We start from the raw sequence: 19,739 nt of genomic DNA on the forward strand, positions 1-19,739 counted from the left end.
AGAGGGTGTAGCATTGCTAATCAGAGAGTGCATCACAGCTACAGAATCGAAGGTTGTTGAGGAAGGTTTGTCTACTGAGTCAGTATGGGTGGAAGTTAGGAACAGCAAGGGAACCCCCTCATTGGGGGTTTTCTACAGACCCCCTAATAGCAGTAGGGAGATTGAAAATCTCATAGGCTGGCAGATTCTGGAAAAATGCAGATGTAGCAGGGTGGTTGTTATGGGTGACTTCAACTTTTCCAATATTGACTGGAACCTCCTTATTGCAGATGGTTTGGATGGAGCCATTTTTGTCAGGTGTGTTCAGGAGGGTTTCCTTACTCAGTATGTAGACAGACCGACGAGGGGAGAGGCCATTTTGGATTTGGTGCTCGGCAACGAGCCAGGACAGGTGTCAGATCTCACGACGGGAGAACACTTTGGTGACACTGATCACAACTGCCTCACATTTACCATAGTCTTGGAGAGGGAAAGGTGCAGTCACCAAGGGAAGATATTTAATTGGGGAAAAGGAAACTATGACGCTATCAGACAGGAGTTGGGAAGTACAGATTGGGAGCAATTGTTCCACAGAAAGGGCACAACAGACATTTGGAGACTGTTTAAGGAGCAGTTGTTGCAAGTGATGCACAGATTTGTTCCACTGAGACAGGCAATAAGGGGTAAAATTAAGGAGCCTTGGATGACGAGAACAGAGGAGCTTCTCGACAAAAGGAAGAAGGCACCTCACGTAAGGTGGAGGAAGCAAGGATCTAGCTTTGGAGGATTATAGGTTTCTAGAAAAGAGCTCAGAAATGGACTGAGGAGAGCCAGGAGGGAGCACAAGAAAGGCCTGGCAGAAAGGATTAGTGAGAACCCAAAGGCATTTTACTGATACGTGAGGAATAAGAGAATGATCAGGGAGAAGGTAGGGCCGGTCAGGGATAGCGGAGGGAACTTGTGTGTGGAGTCTGAGCAGATAGGGGAAGGCCTAAATGTGTTTTTTGCTTTGGTTTTCACGAAGGAAAGGGACCTTGTTGTGAATGAGAACTTTGAGGAGCTGGGAAACAGGGTTGACCAGATCAAGATTGATGAAGTTGATGTGCTGGAAATATTGGCAAACATTAAGATTGGTAAGTCCCCAGGGCCAGACCAGATTTATCCTAGGTTGCTCCAGGCAGCAAGAAAGCTAACCCTCTGGCGAAGATCTTTACTTCCTCACTCTCCACGGGAGTTGTACCAGAGGATTCGAGGGAGGCAAATGTTGTTCCTCTATTCAAGAAGGGCAGGTCATGCCCCACAAATCATATTGAGTTCTTTGAGGAGGTGACGCGACAGGTCAACGGAGGTTGAGCAGTGGATGTGGTGTAGATGGACTTTAGCAAGGCATTTGATATAGTTCCCCACGTTAGGCTCATTCATAAGGTTAGGAGTTATGCGATACAGGGAGATTTGACTGTCTGAACTCAGAATTGGTTGGCTGACAGAAGGCAGAGAGTGGTTGTAGATGGAAAGTATTCTGCCTGGACGTCAGTGGTGAGTGGTGTCTTGCAGGACCCTGCTTTTTGTAGTTTTTATAAATGACTTGGTTGAGGGGAGGGTTAGTAAATATGCCGATGACATGAAGGTTGGAGGTGCTGTTGATTGTATCGGGGCTATTGCAGGCTGCAGCGCGACATAGACAGGATGCAGAGCTGGGCTGACAAATGGCAGATGGAGGACAAATGTGAAGTGATGCATTTTGGAAGGTCAAACTTGAATGCTAAATATAGGATTAAAGACAGGTTTCTTGGCAGTGTGGAGGAACAGAGGGATCTTGGTGTTCAAGTGCATACATCCCGCAAAATACCCACCCAAGTGGAAAGGGTTGTTAAGAAATCAGGTAGGTAAATCTCCCACCCGCAGCTTCCAACCTCATAGTCCAGAAATCCCGCACCGCCCGATTCTACCTCCTTCCCAAGATCCACAATCCTGACCACCCTGGCTGACCCATTGTCTCAGCATGCTCCTGCCCCACCGAACTCATCTCTACCTACCTCGACACTGTCCTATCCTCCCTAGTCCAGGAACTCCCCACATATGTTCGAGACACCACTCATGCCCTCCACCTCCTCCAAGATTTCCGTTTCCCCGGCCCCCAAAGCCTCATCTTCACCATGGATATCCAATCCCTCTACACCTCCATCCATCATGACCAGGGCCTCCAAGCCCTCCATTTCTTCCTCTCCCGTTGTCCCGAACAGTACCCTTCCACCGACACACTCATTTGTTTGGCTGAACTGGTCCTCACCCTTAACAATTTCTCCTTCGAATCCTCCCACTTCCTCCAGACCAATGGGTAGCCATGGGCACCCGAATGGGACCCAGCTATGCCGGTCTCTTTGTTGTCTACGTAGAACACTCCATCTTCTGTAGTTAAACCAGCACCACTCTCCACCTCTTCTTCCGCTACATTGATGACTGCATCGGCGCCACTTCATGCTCCCACGAGGAGGTTGAGCAGTTCAGCAACTTCAAAACATTCCACCCTGACCTTAAATTCACCTGGACCATCTCTGACACCTCCCTCCCCTTCCTGGACCTCTCCATCTCCATTAATGATGACTGACTTGACACTAACATTTTTTACAAACCCACCGACTCCCACAGCTACCTGGATTACACCTCTTCCCACCCTACCTCCTGCAAAAATGCCATCCCATATTCCCAATTCCTCCACCTCCGCTGTATCTGCTCCCAGGAGGACCAGTTCCACCACAGAACACACCAGATGGCCGCAATTTCCCTTTCCATGTGGTTAAAGATGCCCTCCAATGCATCTCATCCACATCCTGCACCTCCGCCCTCAGACCCCACCCCTCAAACCGTAACAAGGACAGAACCCCCCTGGTGCTCACCTTCCACCCTACCAACCTTCGCATAAACCAAATCATCTGCCGACATTTCCGCCACCTCCAAACGGACCCCACCACCAGGGATATATTTCCCTCCCCACCCATTTCCGCCTTCCGCAAAGACCATTTCCTCCGTGACTACCTGGTCAGGTCCACATCCCCAAAAACCCACCCTCCCCGCCTGGTACCTTCCCCTGCCACTGTAGGAATTGTAAAACCTGCACCCACACCTCCTCCCTCACCTCCATCCAAGGCCCCAAAGGAGCCTTCCACATCCATCAGAGTTTTAGCTGCACATCCACCAATATCATTTATTGTATCCGTTGCTTCTGATGCGGTCTCCTCTACATTGGGGAGACTGGAAGCCTACTAGTAGAGCGATTTCGGGAACATCTCCGGGACACCCGCACCAATCAACCACACCGCCCTGTGAGCCAACATTTCAACTCCCCTTCCCACTCAGCTGAGGACATGGAGGTCCTGGGCCACCTCCACCGCTGCTCCCTCACCACCCGACACCTGGAGGAAGAACGCCTCATTTTCTGCCTTGGAACACTTCAACCCCAGGGCATCAATGTGGATTTCATCAGTTTCCTCATTTCTCCTTCCCCCACCTCACCCCAGCTCCAATCTTCCAGCTCAGCACCGCCCCCATGACCTGTCCTGCCTGCCTACCTTCCCTTCCAGCTATCCACTCCACCCTTCTCTCTGACCTTCATCCCCACGCCCATTCACCCATTGTACTCTTTGCTACCTTCCCCCACCCTTCTCTCTGACCTATCACCTCCATCCCCACCCCCATTCACCTATTGTACTTTATGCTACTTTCTCCTCACCCCAACCCCCCTCTCATTTATCTCTCCACTCTGCAGACACCCTGCCTCTATTCCTGATGAAGGTCTTTTGCCCGAAATGTCAATTTTCCCACTCTTAAGATGCTGTCGGACCTGCTGTGCTTTTCCAGCACCATTTGAATCGAGACTCTTGTTAAGAAATCATGTGTGTTTTGGCTTTCATTAAAAGGGGTATCGAATTTAAGAGCTGCGAGGTTTTGCTGCAGCTGTACAAGACCCTGGTGCGACCATACTTGGAATATTGTGTCCAGTTCTGGTTGCCCTATTATAGGAAAGATACAGAGGCTTTGGAGAGGGTGAAAAGAAGGTTTACCAGGATGCTGCCTGGACTGGAGGGCTTGCCTTATGAAGTGAGGTTGACTAAGCTCGGACTTTTCTCTCTGGAGTGAAGGAGGAAGAGTGGTGACCTGATCGAGGTATAAAAGGTAATGAGAGGCATGGATAGAGTCAATAGCCAAAGACTTTTCCCCAGGGCAGGATTGACACGCACGAGGGTCATGGTTTTAAGCTATTAGGAAGGTATAGAGGAGACGTCAGAGGTAGGTTCTTTATGCAGAGAGTTGTGAATGCATGGAATGCGTTGCCAGCGGTGGTGGTGGAAGCAGTCATTAGGGACATTTAAGTGACTGCTGGGCATGCACATGGACAGCAGTGAATTGAGGGGTGTGTAGTTTAAGTTATTTTAGATTAGGAATAATCCTTGGCGTAGCATTGTGGGCTGAAGGGCCTGTTCTGTGCTGTATTTTTTGTTCTATGGCGTAGTGTTAGGAAATTGGGAGTCGTTAGATTTAGTTTCTCTTGTCAGTGCAGACTTGATGGGTAAAGGTCTATTTCTATACCTTAGAATTATTTGATTCTAAAAAAGGCTGGAGTATGAAGAGGGGAAGAAGAGGGTAGAGATAGATCTGATGTGTGCTGGGTTTAGTGGTGGGAAGTGGGTAGTGAATGCGTTATGATGGGTGATCTGAATTATTGCAGACCATGATTCCATTGCTCCTTCCAAAGTGAATCACCTCACACTTTTCCGCATTAAACTCCATTTGCCACCTCTCAGCCAGTTCTGCAGCTTATCTATGTCCCTCTGTAACCTGCAACATCCTTTGGCACTATCCACAACTCAGCCTACGTTAGTATCATCTGCAAATTTACTAACCCCATCCTTCAAGATCATTTATAAAAATGACAAACAGCAGTAGACACAAAACAGATCCTTGCGGTACACCACTAGTAACTGAACTCCAGACTGAACATTTTTCATCCACCACCACCCTCTGTCTTCTTTCAGCTAGCCAATTTCTGATCTATACCACTAAATCACCCTCAATCCCATGCCTCTGTATTTTGTGCAATAGCCTACCGTGAGGAACCTTATCAAATGCTTTACTGAAATCCATATACGCTACATCAACTGCTTTACCCTCATCCACCTGTTTGGTCACTTTCTCAGAGAACTCAGTAAGATTTGTGAGGCACGACCTATCCTTCACAAAACCGTGTTGACTATCCCTAATCAATTTATTCCTTTCTAGATGATTATTAATCTTATCTCTTATAACCTTTTTCAACACTTTACCCACAACCAAAGTAAGGCTCACTGGTCTATAATTATCAGGGTTATCTCTACTTTCCTTCATGAACAAGAGGACAACATTTGCTATCCTTCAATCTTCTGGCACTATTCCTGTAGACCAGTTCAATCCTGATGAAGGGCTTACACTTAAAACATCGACCCTCCTGCTCCTTGGAAGCTGCCTGACCATTTGTGCTTTTCTAGCACCACACTTTTTGACTTTTATCTCCAGCATTGGCAGTCCTCACTTTCTCCCCTCTTCCTCACCCCTTCTATCCACCAACGACTTTGTCCTCTCAATCCTCTTTCATCACCCCTCGCAACTCATCTCCCATCATCCTTCTAAAGACCCCACCTTCTCCTTTGAAGTCACTCTCCCCTCATTCTCCAGTCTCCTTCACGCTCCTCACCACCCCCCCCCCCCACCCCCCCCACCCCCCACTTTACCATTGCAGCGGTAGCGTAGGTTTGCCCAGATGATGTTTTCCTGTGAGAAACAGAAGACTCCGAGTCTCCCTCCACGCATCGTGGTGTCAATGATTGCCCCTGAATCTGCCACAATCTTTGATCCTTCGTATAGTCGGACTCTGAAAACAAAAAGAAGCTCGATGGGGTACAAGGGGTTGCGAATGGCAGGAGGTCAGTGGAAGGGTGACCCTGGAGATGAAGCAACAAGAACTGAAAGACTGCACCGCTCTGTGAAAATGGGTACCGAATAGTACAACCCACCTTTGGTGCCACCCTTGTGAGACTGGGTGGTACAGTCTTCCCTAGCAACCAGTTTCTGATTTGTGATTATGTAAATGTCTGCTTGATGGAGGGGATAATGAAACAGGGTTTGGGCTGAGAATCACCCACACCTCCAGCAATGTTCTCCACCCTGTGACTCATTCCCCCAATCCCTCCACCCCTCACACTATGACCTACCTGATGTACCCAACTTGGGGACGATGTTGCAGGAACCAGCGATATGAAGTCTTGTCTTTCCACCCAATATTCCTAGGGTCTTTCCACAAAAGTTTGACTTGATTGCTGGTATCTCCTGTGTGCCAGAGGGCATTCCGCAAGTGTTCCCCTGGGCCAGTCTGAGATTTCACTGCCTGTTTAACAAATCAGTTGGTACAAAGGTATTACAGATCCTTTATCTGCCACCAAGACCCGCTCCCCCTTTCCATTACGAGTGGGATGGCTGGCAAACTTCATTAAATCAAGTCAGGGATACAGTCAAATGTAGTGTATGAGAAATCAGAGTTGATTATAATTCCATTTGCTTATGACTCCCTCAGTAAGTTGATCAGAAATGCAAGATCTTCCTAACATTTAGGCAGTGTCTTCTGACTTTGTCTGGTTAATCTCCCTTCAACAAACCACCACAATATGGAGGTGCTGGTGTTGGACTAGGGTGGGCAGCATCTGAAGTCACACGACACCAGATTGTAGTTCAGTAGGTTTGTTTGAAATCACCAGCTTTAAGAGTATAGCCCCTTCATCAGGTGAAGTGGCTGATGAAGCCCCTGATAAAGGAGCTACACTCTGAAAGATTTCAAATAAACCTGTTGGACTATAATCTGGGTGTCGTGTGACTTCTGACTTCTTGACCACCACAATGACAGTGATCTCCTCACAAATGGGAGGGAGAAGAACAAACTTGTTCATCCACATCATCTCCTGGCAGTCCCTCTTCTGCTTTATAGTATAATTGCATTTCATCATCATCTCGCGGGCAGTTAGTGAGATAATATTTCTACTGCCCCAGCTCAGATCCATCACAAAATGATTATAAATCTCTGAATTCTATATTTGAATGTTTTGGGACAGCGCAGTCAGCCAGACTTATCATCCATGTTAACAGACGTCAATTGCCACAGACCACATACTCTCAGCAGGTTCACATGGTGTACAATCAGAGTGTGACACAACACTGGAGGAGGCCATTGGCCCATTATTCTTACACTGGCTCTCTGAAATAGCTGCCCAATTAGTCCCACCACTCCTGCTTCTGGCCTGTAAAATTTGTCCTTGCAAAGTGTCTGAGATGCAAATGTAGGTGAGGTGTAGAAATCATGAAATACAAACATTTAAAGCAACAAATGTATAAAGACAGAACCATAAATCGTGTGAACAAACACCGGAATTTATTTCTATTGCGAGTAAAACAGAACAGCAATGATTGGTTAGAACACAGTCAGAGCTGGCAATACTGAGGGAGGATAAAGTTGTTTGGGGGAAGTGGAGCTTGGGACCAGGAAAGTGAGGGTGATTATGGAGTGGGGGCACAGGAGGGCAGGGGCTATAGAGAGGAGACTGAGACACAGATTGAAGGATGGAAAGGCTGACATGGGAATTAACATGCTGTCAGTGCAGGATCAGCTCACGCTCTGTAGTCTCATTCCATGGGCTATTCCACCAGCATGGAGAGATTTCAGATCCAGAACAGTCACTCACCTTGAGCTGGATTCCAGGGTCTGCCACAGCCCTGAAGGGATTAGCTTGCCAATATGTTTGTTCTGTCTGTTTCCACATAACCACGTAGAAACTGGAGCTGTCTTGATAGCCAAAGATAAACCCGGCATAGTCGTCATCTGTCATTGTGTTAACATGAAATGTTCCTTCAAAATCCACCCCATTAAAGGCTGTGTAACCTGAGCAGAGAGAACAGGATCACTCCAATGAAAGAGTCGATGATACATGAGCAACCGCTTCACATTCTCAATTGAGGGGTAGGAAAAATTTAAAACAGTCTTTGAGAAAATGGAATATTGCATATCTTGATTCTCAATACCACAGAGTTTCAATGTTAATTTGAGAAGGAACAATACTGGTGTGAGATGGAGGCTGTCACATCCAGCAAGCTTTGAAGCCTTGTTAGAAGTAGCTCTTTCAGTCAGTGTAGGATTAGATATATTAGTAGCTGGTTGCTTATGCTGTTAAAGGTGGTGGACAGTGTTCACAAGGACAGAGTATATCACACTGTGGCACTCCATCTGACTGTCTGCGTGTGGTGTGGAGCTAACTGGCTACTTCTCCATTGTGCGTACATCTGAGTCTAAGACCCCCTGGATAAAGAGCACAAAGTGTCCACCAAAATGATAGAGGCTGACCAAGACCACAGGGGTACCAGAATGGCGAGAGTGCATTTCCAACTCCCAAATCACCTTTTAATGTAAGCTAATAAATTTCTGTTTATGGTTTCTTTTTGCTGTATGTCCCATTTAAGGTGCTGAGCATTGGTTAATTTGTTTATTGGTGTATTCAAATAAACCTAAAGGGAGTCCATTAGGACACTGTTGGTAATGAGGAGGCAAGAATCTCTAACCAAGAAGGAAAATGATCCTTGTCTGATTTTGTACTTCATCATCTATAAGGATCCATTTACAAGGATCCAGAGTAAAGCTCCCATTACACTGTCCCCCCATCAAACACTCCAGGACAGGGACAGCATGGGGTTAGATACAGAGTAAAGCTTCCTCGACACACTCCCCATTAGCAGGACAGTGTGATATTGATTCTAATTTTATGCAATCTCTGTCATTTTAAAAATATTAAAATCGAGAGAGTGACTTCTCTTACCAACTGCGAGACCTGGGTCACTGTTCATTGTCTGCACAATCTCCATCCCCTGCAATGTCACATTAACCATGAATGATCCAACTGTGAGATACATCTTTGAAATAGCTCATGAGCAGTTTAGAAATCAAACTTATTACAAATCTGGAATATTTATATCACCATCACAGGTATACAGATTTTAACTGATTATCCTCATCATGAAGGAGCAGAGGGACCTTCGAGTTCATCTACATAATTCTCTGAAGGTGGCCAGGCAAGTTGAAACAGTTGTTAAGACTTCTAACTTCCTTGGGTTTATAAATAGAGGCATAGAGTGAAAAGGGAGAAAGTGAGGACTGCAAATTTGCAGTGATATGTACTTCTTGTCAGATGTGGGAGTTTAAAGAAAGTTTAAGGGTTACTGCGGATTATATCTGCCATAAATGCTGTTGGATGCGAATCTTATCAGATCGAGTGGATCGGTTGGAGAGACAGATAGAAGTGATGAGGAATTTACAGCAGCAACAGTATGCAATGGATGGCAGTTATAGGAAGGGGGGGAAAGTCTCAGATACAGTCACATAGATGGGTTAACTCCAGGAAGGGTAAGAGAGGTAGGCAGCCAGTGCAGGAGTCGTTTGTGAATATATCCATTTCAAACAGGTATGCTGTTTTGGAAAATGTAGAGGGTGATGGATTCTCAGGGGAACGTAGGCACGAACAGCCATGTTTCTGGTATTGAGACTGGCTTGAATGCAACGAGGGGTACGTCGGCTTCCAAGAGATCAATTGTGTTAGGGGATTCTGTAGTCAGAGGTACAGACAGACATTTCTGTGGCCAGGAGAGAAAAAGCAGAATGGTGTGTTGTTTCCCTGGTGCCAGGATCAAGGATGTCTGAGAGGGTGCAGAATGTTCTCACGGGGGAGAGGGGCCAGCAGGAGGTCACTGTCCACATTGGAACCAACGACATTGGAGGGGAAAAGGTTGTGATTCTGAAGGGAGATTACAGAGAGTTAGGCAGAAACTTAAAAAGGAGGTCCTCAAGGGTAGTAATATCTGGATTACTCCCAGTGCTACGAGCTAGTGAGGGCAGGAATAGGAGGATAGAGCAGATGAATGCATGGCTGAGGAGCTGGTGTATGGGAGAAAGATTCACATTTTTGGATCATTGGAATCTCTTTTGGGGTAGAAGTGACCTGTACAAGAAGGACGGATTGCACCTAAATTGGAAGGGGACTAATATACTGGCAGGGAAATTTGCTAGAGCTGCTCGGGAGGATTTAAACTAGTAAGGTGGGGGGGTGGGACCCAGGGAGATAGTGAGGAAAGAGATCGGTCTGAGACGGGTACAGCTGAGAGAAGTGAGTCACAGTCAGGGCAGGCAGGGACAAGGTAGGACTAATAAATTAAACTGCATTTATTTCAATGCAAGGGGCCAAACAGGGAAGGTAGATGAACTCAGGGCATGGTTAGGAACATGGGACTGGGATATCATAGCAATTACGGAAACATGGCTCAGGGATGGGCAGGACTGGCAGCTTAATGTTCCAGGAAGGATAGAAAGAGAGGCAAGAGAGGAGGGGGAGTGGCATTTTTGATAAGGGATAGCATTATAGCTGTGCTGAGGGAGGATATTCCCGGAAATACATCCAGGGAAGTTATTTGGGTGGAACTGAGAAATAAGAAAGCGATGATCACCTTATTGGGATTGTATTATAGACCCCCTAATAGTCAGAGGGAAATTGAGAAACAAACTTGTAAGGAGATCTCAGCTATCTGTAAGAATAATAGGGCGGTTATGGTTGGGGATTTTAACTTTCCAAACATCGACTGGAACTGCAATAGTGTTAAAGGTTTAGATGGAGAGGAATTTCTTAAGTGTGTACAAGACAATTTTGTGATTCAGTATGTGGATGTACCTACTAGAGAAGGTGCAAAACTTGACCTACTCTTGGAAAATAAGGCAGGGCAGGTGACTGAGGTGTCGGTGGGGGAGCACTTTGGGGCCAGTGACCATAATTCTATTTGTTTTAAAGTAGTGATGGAAAAGGATAGACCAGATCCAAAAGTTAAAGTTCTAAATTGTAGGAAGGCCAATTTTGACGGTATTAGGCAAGAACTTTCGAAAGCTGATTGGAGGCAGATGTTCGCAGGTAAAGGGACGGTTGGAAAATGGGAAGCCTTCAGGAATGAGCTAACAAGAATCCAGAGAAAGTATATTCCTGTCAGGGTGAAAGGGAAGGCTGGTAGTTATAGGAATGCTGGATGACTAAAGAAATTGAAGGATTGGTTAAGAAAAAGAAGGAAGCATATGTCAAGTATAGACAGGATAGATTGAGTGAATCCTTAGAGTATAGAGAAAGTATGAGTAAACTTAAGAGGGAAATCTGGAAGGCAAAAAGGGAACATGAGATAGCTTTGAATCCAAAGGGTTTTTACAAATATATTAAGGACAAAAGGGTAACTAGAGAGAGAATAGGGCCCCTCAAAGATCAGCAAGGTAGCCTTTGTGTGGAGCCACAGAAAATGGGGGCGATACTAAATGAATATTTTGCATCAGTATTTACTGTGGAAAAGGATATGGAAGATATAGACTGTAGGGAAATACATGGTGACATCTTGCAAAATGTCCATATTACAGAGGAGGAAGTGCTGGATGTCTTGAAACGGTTAAAGGTGGATAAATCCCCAGGACCTGATCAGGTGTCCCCTAGAACTCTGTGGGAAGCTAGAGAAGTGATTGCTGGGCCTCTTGCTGAGATATTTGAATCATTGATAGTCACAGGTGAGGTGCCAGAAGACTGGAGGTTGGCAAACGTGGTGCCACTGTTTAAGAAGGGCAGTAAAGACAAGCCAGGGAACTATAGACCGGTGAGCCTGACCTCGGTGGTGGGCAAGTTGTTGGAGGGAATCCTGAGGGACAGGATGTACATGTATTTGGAAAGGCAAGGACTGATTTGGAATAGTCAATATGGCTTTGTGCGTAGGAAATCATGTCTCACAAACTTGATTGAGCTTTTTGAAGAAGTAACAAAGAAGATTGATGAGGGCAGAGCGGTAGATATGCTCTATATGGACTTCAGTCAGGCGTTTGACAAGGTTCCCCATGGGAGACTGATTAGCAAGGTTAGATCTCATGGAATACAGGGAGAACTAGACATTTGGATACAGAACTGGCTCAAAGGTAGAAGACAGAGGGTGGTGGTGGAGGGTTGTTTTTTCAGACTGGAGGCCTGTGACCAGTGGAGTGCCACAAGGATCGATGCTGTGCCCTCTACTTTTTGTCATTTACATAAATGATTTGGATGCGAGCATATGAGGTACAGTTAGTAAGTTTGCAGATGACACCAAAATTGGAGGTGTAGTGGACAGCGAAGAGGGTTACCTCAGATTACAACAGGATCTGGACCAGATGGGCCAATGGGCTGAGAAGTGGCAGATGGAGTTTAATTCAGATAAATGCGAGGTGCTGCATTTTGGGAAAGCAAATCTTAGCAAGACTTATACATTTAATGGTAAGGTTCTAGGGAGTGTTGCTGAACAAAGAGACCTTGCAGTGCAGGTTCATAGCTCCTTGAAAGTGGAGTCGCAGGTAGATAGGATAGTGAAGACGGCGTTTGGTATGCTTTCCTTTGTTGGTCAGATTATTGAGTACAGGACATTGGTTAGGCCACTGTTGGAATATTGCGTGCAATTCTGGTCTCCTTCCTATCGGAAAGATGTGTGAAACCTAAAAGGGTTCAGAAAAGATTTACAAGGATGTTGCCAGGGTTGGAGGATCTGAGCTACAGGGAGAGGCTGAACAGGCTGGGGCTGTTTTCCCTGGCGCATCGGAGGCTGGGGGGTGACCTTATAGAGGTTTACAAAATTATGAGGGACATGGATAGGATAAATAGACAAAGTCTTTTCCCTGGGGTCGGAGAGTCCAGAACTGGAGGGCATAGGTTTAGGGTGAAAGGGGGAAGATATAAAAGAGACCTATGGGGCAACTTTTTCACGCAGAGGGTGGTACGTGTATGGAATGAGCTGCCAGAGGAAGTGGTGGAGGCTGGTACAATTGCAACATTTAAGAGGCATTTGGATGGGTATATGAATAGGAAGGGATTGGAGGGATATGGGCCAGGTGCTGGCAGGTGGGACTAGATTAGGTTGGGATATCTGGTCAGCATGGACGGGTTGGACCGAAGGGTTTGTTTCCATGCTGTACATCTCTATGACTCTAAATGCTGGAGATTAGAGTCGAGAGCGGGGTGCTGGAAAAGCACAGCAGGTCAGGCAGCATTCGAGGAGCAGGAGAATCAACGTTTCGGGTAAAAGCCCTTCAAGAATCAGCATAGAGTATAAAAGCAAGGTAGTGAGGCTACACCTCTACAAACTATTGGTCAGATCCACGTCTGGAGTAATGTGTTCAACTCTGGGCACCTTATTTAAAGAAGGATGTTACAGTCCTGGAGAGAGTGCAAAGGAGATTTGCTAGAATAATACCAGGAATGAAGGATTTTAGATTTGGAAAATGTTTTAGAGAGATTGAGTTTATTCTCCTTGGAGCAGAGAAGATGAAGAGGTGACCTTATTGAGGTGTTCAAAATGATGAACAATTTTAACAGGATAAAGAAGGATATTCTGTTTCCGCTAGTTGGTATATCAGTAATTAGGGCTCACAACTTCAAGATTGTCAGCAAGAAAGCTAGGAGTGAGATGAGGAGAAACATCTTTACTCAGAGAGTTGTTAGGATTTGGAATGCACTGCCTGGGAGAGGGTTGGAGGGGGATTCCACTGGAGGGTTCAAAACAGAGTTACATCTTTATTTGAAAGGGATTAAGTTAGACAGCGATTGAGAGTGCTGGAGAATGGGATTAGCTGTGTACTCTTTCAGGGGCCGGTACAGACACAATGGGCCGAATGGCGTCTGCTGAACTGTAAAATTCTACATTCTATCAAGCATTATCGTGAAACATCAGTGTCAGCACAAAATAACTACAGCAGTGAAAATTCAATCAGAAATAAGTTTTCAACTAATGAAGAGGATCCTAAATCTCAATGAAACCTGCATGAATAGGACACACCCATGTGTCTCAGTTAAAATTACAGATCAACTGAAACTAATGATTAGTTTAACTCTAGGTATTTCAGAGCTGAGGAAAATAATTGTAATGGAAATATTTATCTGACTTGTGTGCAGAATGTTGTCTCAAAATAAAGTCTAGAGGATCTTATATTGTTTACAGTGGGTACCATAGCCTCATTTGAGGTACACCGTGTGCGCCCTATACTGTTCAGGTGAGGTACCTGGTTTAAGACGACCCAGTTTGGGTCAATCTGTGCATCTCCCTCAGGATCCAGGATCACCGTCTGATAGGCTCGAAAATCAGTGAGTGCAATCTCAGCATTTTCGGGACAAACGTCGATAACATCAATGACTTTATCATCATCAAAATCTCCTTCACACGCATCTCCCAGCCCATCACCTGTCACGTATTTCAAACAAGTTTAACTCAGTAACCTCTGATTAACTTAGTACAGTTCAGCTGGTTTGATCTACTATATCCAAGCAATCCTGAACTAATCCCATTCCCCACATTCTCCCCCCACAGCCTTGAATCAATTCCAAACTAATCCCTCTGCCCCACACTTCTCTCTCAGCCCAGTATCAATCCCAAACCAGTCCCACGTCCACTCTCCCCATTGCCCTGTATCAATCTTAAAGTAATCCCCCTCTGTCCCACTTCCTGAGACAAAGACTGAGAAAGACGCAAACAGTTGTCACTCACCATCGTAATCTTCCTGTGTTGGATTAGCTACAAGTCGGCAATTGTCTGGTCCAGGGGAGACAAGATCAGGAATTCCATCATTATCATCATCGTCATCACATTCATCACCCACTCCATCCCTGTCTGTGTCTAGCTGGGCACTATTAATGACGGTCGGGCAATTATCTCTGCTGTCCTGGTGCCCATCACCATCGCTGAGGATAGAGAGACAACATCACTGTCAACAGTGGATAGAACATAATGAGCAGACACACTTATATAACATCCCTCACTCACACTTACCCACAAATTCACTTTCTTGTTATGATCAAGGTCCAAACGTGGACAAGGAACTGAATTCCAGAAGCGAAGTGAGAGTGATTTCCCTTGACATCAAGGCTGCATTTAATCGAGTATAACATTAAGGACCCCAGTAGTCAATGGCAATCAAAGGTAAAACTGTCCAATGGGTATACTTGACACAGAGTAAGATGGGCATGTTGTTTGGAGAGAAGTCATCTCAGCTCCAGGACATGTCTGCAGGAGATCCTCAGGCTAGTGTCCTAGGATCAATCATCTTCAGTTGCTTCATCAATGACACTTCCCTCCATCATAGGGTCAGAAGTGGGGATGTTCGCTGGTGATTGCACAATATTCAGTACCATTCACGACTACTCAGTTACTGAAGCAGTCCATGCCCAAATGCAGTAAGATCTGGACAATATCCAGGTTTGGGCTGACTAGTGGCAAGTAACATTCATGCCACACAAATGCCAGACTATGATCATCACCACTAAGAGAGAATCTAACAACCACCCCTTAACATTCAATAATGTTACCACTACTGGATTCCCCCACTATCAATTTCATTGAGGTTACCGTTGACTGGAAACTGAACTGGACTAGCCATATAAATACAGTGGCTACAAAAGCAAGTCAGAAGATAGGAGTTCTATTATTCAATTACTCAACTTCTGACTCCCCAAAGCCTGTCCACCGACCACAAGGCACAAGTTAGGAGTGTGATGGAATACTCCCCACTTGTCTGGATGGGTGTATCTCCAACAACACTCTAGAAGCTTGACACCATCCAGGGCAAAGCAGCCGCTTGATTGGAACCACATCCACTACCTCCACCACCGATGCGCAGTAGCAACAGTGTATACCATCTACAAGCTGAACTGCAGAAACTCACCAAAGATCCTCAGACAGCACCTTCCAAACTACTTCCATCTAGAAGGATAATGGCAGCAGATGGGAACACCACCCCCTGCAAGTTCATACACAGATCCATACATGCATTAACCCCCCCCCCCCCCCCCCCCCCCCCACATACACCTTCACACACTCTCTCTCTCCTTCTCGCTTACTTTCTTGAATCTTCATCTGCTGATTTGACTGAGAGTCCATTTTCAGGATTTTTGTCGTATAGTGTGGATAATCCCTCTCAGAACCATTGTGCTTCATTCCAATTGATCCTACCTTACTTGTTGACTATAACTTCCTACTGAGTGATAATAAGAAGACTGCAGTGCTCACCTGTCTGTGTTGGTATCACAGGAATCACCTACAAGGTCATTGTCATCATCCAACTGGAAAAGTCAAAATCAACATCAAATTATGATCATTCAGTGCAACTCATCCTAGCTCAGTGTGGGCATAGCCCCCCACCCCCAGAGAGACAAGGGAATCTCGCAGAGTAATAGAGGATGCCGCTCCACCCAACCTTGCACAGAGAGACCAAGAAGCATCCCTTTCTCCTTTACAATAACCAGAAAATGGTAAAGTCTAAAATTTCCATGCATCATGAATGAGGCATTGTGCTGAGCTTTTGAGAGGTGACGAGAGCTTCTGAGTAGAAGAAACGGGTTCCCAGGGAGAATTGTCAAGGGTCTCTGGCAGAGGGAGAAGGGGCCCAGTGCCTGATGGATATTCAATGTTAACCTGATCCGGATTTCTGATGTTGGGGCAGCTGTCACAGGCATCTCCAACCCCATCACTGTCACGGTCCAGCTGATCCTGGTTTGGAACTCGCTCACAGTTATCTAAACTGTTCCTTATTCCTACAATAAGAAAGATTATGTAGATCAAATTAGAAATATTAATTAACCATCACAATCTCTGCTTGTTCACAGATCCTGCTCTCTCTCTCCAATCTCATGCCTCACTAAGTTCTCAATTGGTCCTTGGTATGTGAGGTTTCCACTACAATGAGAGACTGAATAAATTTGGTCAATCCTATCTGGAAGAATGAGTAATGATCTCATTGAACCATTTAAGATTCTGAAAGGGCATCACTGCGTAGATAGATTAGATTAGATTAGTGCGGAAACATGCCTTTTGGCCCAACAAGTCCACACCGACCTTCCGAAGAGTAAGCCACCCAGACCCGTTCTACTCCCTACTAATGCACCTATCACTATGGGCATGGCCAATTCACCTGACCTGCACATCTTTGGACTGGGGGAGGAAACCTACACAGACACGGGGAGAATGTGCAAACTCCACGCAGACAGTCACCCGGGGCTGGAATCAAACCTGGGACCCTGGCGCTGCGAAGCAGCAGTGCTAACCACTGAGCCACCGTGCCGTCTGAAAGGTATATGTGGGGAAGTGAGAACATTTCAGAATAAGGGGTTGATCATTAAGGAATTAAATGAGGAACAATGGCTTCACCCAAATAGTTGTGAATATCTTGAGTTCTCCACCCCAGAAGGTTCTAGCTGCTCAGTTGGTGACACACCAATGTTTGATTTCTCCAGGAATCAAGGGACTTGGAGAGTGGGCAGGAAAAACGCAGTGATGGGGCAAGGTCACCTGTGATCATAGTGAATTCAAGGCAAACACAATGGACCATGAAATCACTTAAACAGTGGCTTTTATCTCAGAATTTCTCCAGCATTCACTACCATGGAGCATTCCACTGAGGACAGTCTTCAGGATAATCCTTTGCAAATAGGAGGAGGAACGTGTTTTGATCTTGGCAATTGTTTGCTAAATGTGAAGCTGGCTGCTATCTCCTTGTTCAGAATCAGGCTGTCATTCAAAAATGTAATCTGAATTGAATGATTTATAGACATTTGCATTTTATGGTGAATACAGCATTCCACACTTATATGAGGAACAAGAGGATGGTCAGAGCGAGGGTAGGCCAATCAGGGACAATGGAGGGAACTTGTGTCTGGAGTCAGAAGAAGTAGGTAAGGTCCTTAATGAATACTTTGCTTCAGTATTCACTACTGAGAGGGACCTTGTTATTTGTGAGGAGAATGTGCTGGAAATTTTGAAACACATGAGGATATAAAAGTCCCCTGGGTCAGAGGGGATATACCCAAGGTTACTTTAGGAAGTGAGGGAAGTGATTTCTGCACCTTTGGCAATGATCTTTGCGTCCTCTCTGTCCACTGGAGATGTCAGAGGGAGGTTCTTCACACAGAGAGTGGTGGGTGTGTGGAATGCACTGCCAGTGGTGATGGTAGAATCTGATAATTACGAGCATTTACGCGACTCTTGGATAGGTACATGGATGATAGTAAAATGCAGGGTATGTAGGTAAGTTTGATCTTAGAGTAAGATAAAAGGTCGGCACAACATTGAGGGCTGAAGGGCTGTACTGTTCTATGTTCTAATACAGTAAAATACAGCGAAAAGCTTCAACAAGCCACAATTCAGTGCATTTTGAATTGTTTAAGAATAAAAAGAGTAAAAAGATATAGCTGAAAGAGAGTCTATCTTCCTTCTGCTGCCTTCACCATGAGCCATCATCCCTCACCAGATTCACCAACAACACCTGCATCTCCATCACCACACCAACATAGGAGCTATCACTCTTTAGGCACCATTTCCTCGCCCCGGGCCTACCTTGCTGCTGCTGTTGCTGATGCCACACTCACCCTGCAGCCAGGACTCCCCAACTACACTGCTACCACTGCCTTGCTAGTAATCAGGGGTCCCCCACTCAGGACCTCCTGCAACCAGGGGTCCCTGCTCTGGGCCTCCTGCAACCAGGGGTCCCTGCTCTGGGCCTTCTGCAACCAGGGGTCCCTGCTCTGGGCCTCCTGCAACCAGGGGTCTCCCACTCTGGGCCTCCTGCGCTCTGGGCCTCCTGCAACCAGGGGTCTCCCGCTCTGGGCCTCCTGCAACCAGGGGTCCCTGCTCTGGGCCTCCTGCAATCAGGGGTCCCCCGCTCTGGGCCTCCTGCAACCAGGGGTCTCCCGCTCTGGGCCTCCTGCAACCAATGTCCCTGGCTATGATATCAGGCCAGGCCACCACCTTGTCAAGAGTCCCTCTCCAGCTGGCCCCCTCCATCTATTGTTGAGAAAATATATTCTTTATGTTCTCAGTTTGGCTTATTGCATTCTCCTCTACCAAAATACACTGCCCCGAGATTCAGGGCACTGAGATTAACATGTGTCCTAATTATACTGCCACAAAGTTTAATAATGTCCCATAGCTTTTAGCATAATTCCTCTTGCTTTGTGATCAGTGAGTGATCACCTGACCCATTTCCTAGATTAAATTCAGGAGTAAATTCAGATAACTGACTGCAAAGGCTTCATTATTTCCAGGAAACTTCACCTTCTATTCTTCCCACTTACCATCTCCATCCATGTCCTGATCACATGCATCTCCTTTTCCGTCATTATCAATGTCCTGCTGATTATTATTAATGATGAGTCTACAATTATCACACATATCTCCAAACATATCCTGATCTGTGTTTCTTTGGTCAACATTGGGGACCAAAATGCAGTTGTCCTGTGAAAATTACATAAGAGCGGTTAGTGTCACTGACTGTCATTTGACAGCACCTTCCAAATCCACAAACACTTCAATCTAGAATGACAAGGGCAGTAGATACATGGGAACACCATGATCTGCAAGTTCCCCTCAATGCCACTCACCATCCTGACTTGGAAGTATACCACCGTTCCTTCACTGTTGCTGGGTCAAAATCCTGGAATTCCCTCCCTAAGGGCATTGTGGGTCCACGTACAGCACATGGACTGCAGCAGGTTAAGAAGGAACTCACCCCCACCTTCACAAGGGTAATAAATGCTGGACCCATCCAGAAACACCCACATTTTTAAGTTACAATATTGACTCCAGCTTTCACAACTGTTTCTTTAGTTTTTTTTAAA

The 19,739-nt window shown here is 45.8% G+C and overlaps 1 protein-coding gene across 1 annotated transcript in view; it reads right to left on the reverse strand.

Annotated features, from left to right (window-relative positions):
* The window catches only part of comp (cartilage oligomeric matrix protein), a 60,041-nt gene that overhangs the window by 2,097 nt on the left and 38,205 nt on the right, over nt 1-19,739 (reverse strand). The window contains exons 10-18 of the mRNA XM_087975864.1: nt 19,197-19,356; nt 16,543-16,661; nt 16,138-16,190; nt 14,620-14,813; nt 14,138-14,316; nt 8,868-8,916; nt 7,743-7,939; nt 6,225-6,397; nt 5,745-5,884 (exon numbers count right to left, since the gene is read on the reverse strand). Coding sequence (XP_087831990.1) covers nt 5,745-5,884; nt 6,225-6,397; nt 7,743-7,939; nt 8,868-8,916; nt 14,138-14,316; nt 14,620-14,813; nt 16,138-16,190; nt 16,543-16,661; nt 19,197-19,356 — 1,264 coding nt within the window. The remainder of the gene's footprint in view (nt 1-5,744; nt 5,885-6,224; nt 6,398-7,742; nt 7,940-8,867; nt 8,917-14,137; nt 14,317-14,619; nt 14,814-16,137; nt 16,191-16,542; nt 16,662-19,196; nt 19,357-19,739) is intronic.

The sequence above is a fragment of the Chiloscyllium plagiosum genome, unplaced genomic scaffold, assembly GCF_037043375.1.
Source record: "Chiloscyllium plagiosum isolate Xiang-an unplaced genomic scaffold, Cpla_swu_hap1 HiC_scaffold_28, whole genome shotgun sequence".
Classification (NCBI taxonomy): Eukaryota; Metazoa; Chordata; class Chondrichthyes; order Orectolobiformes; family Hemiscylliidae; genus Chiloscyllium; species Chiloscyllium plagiosum.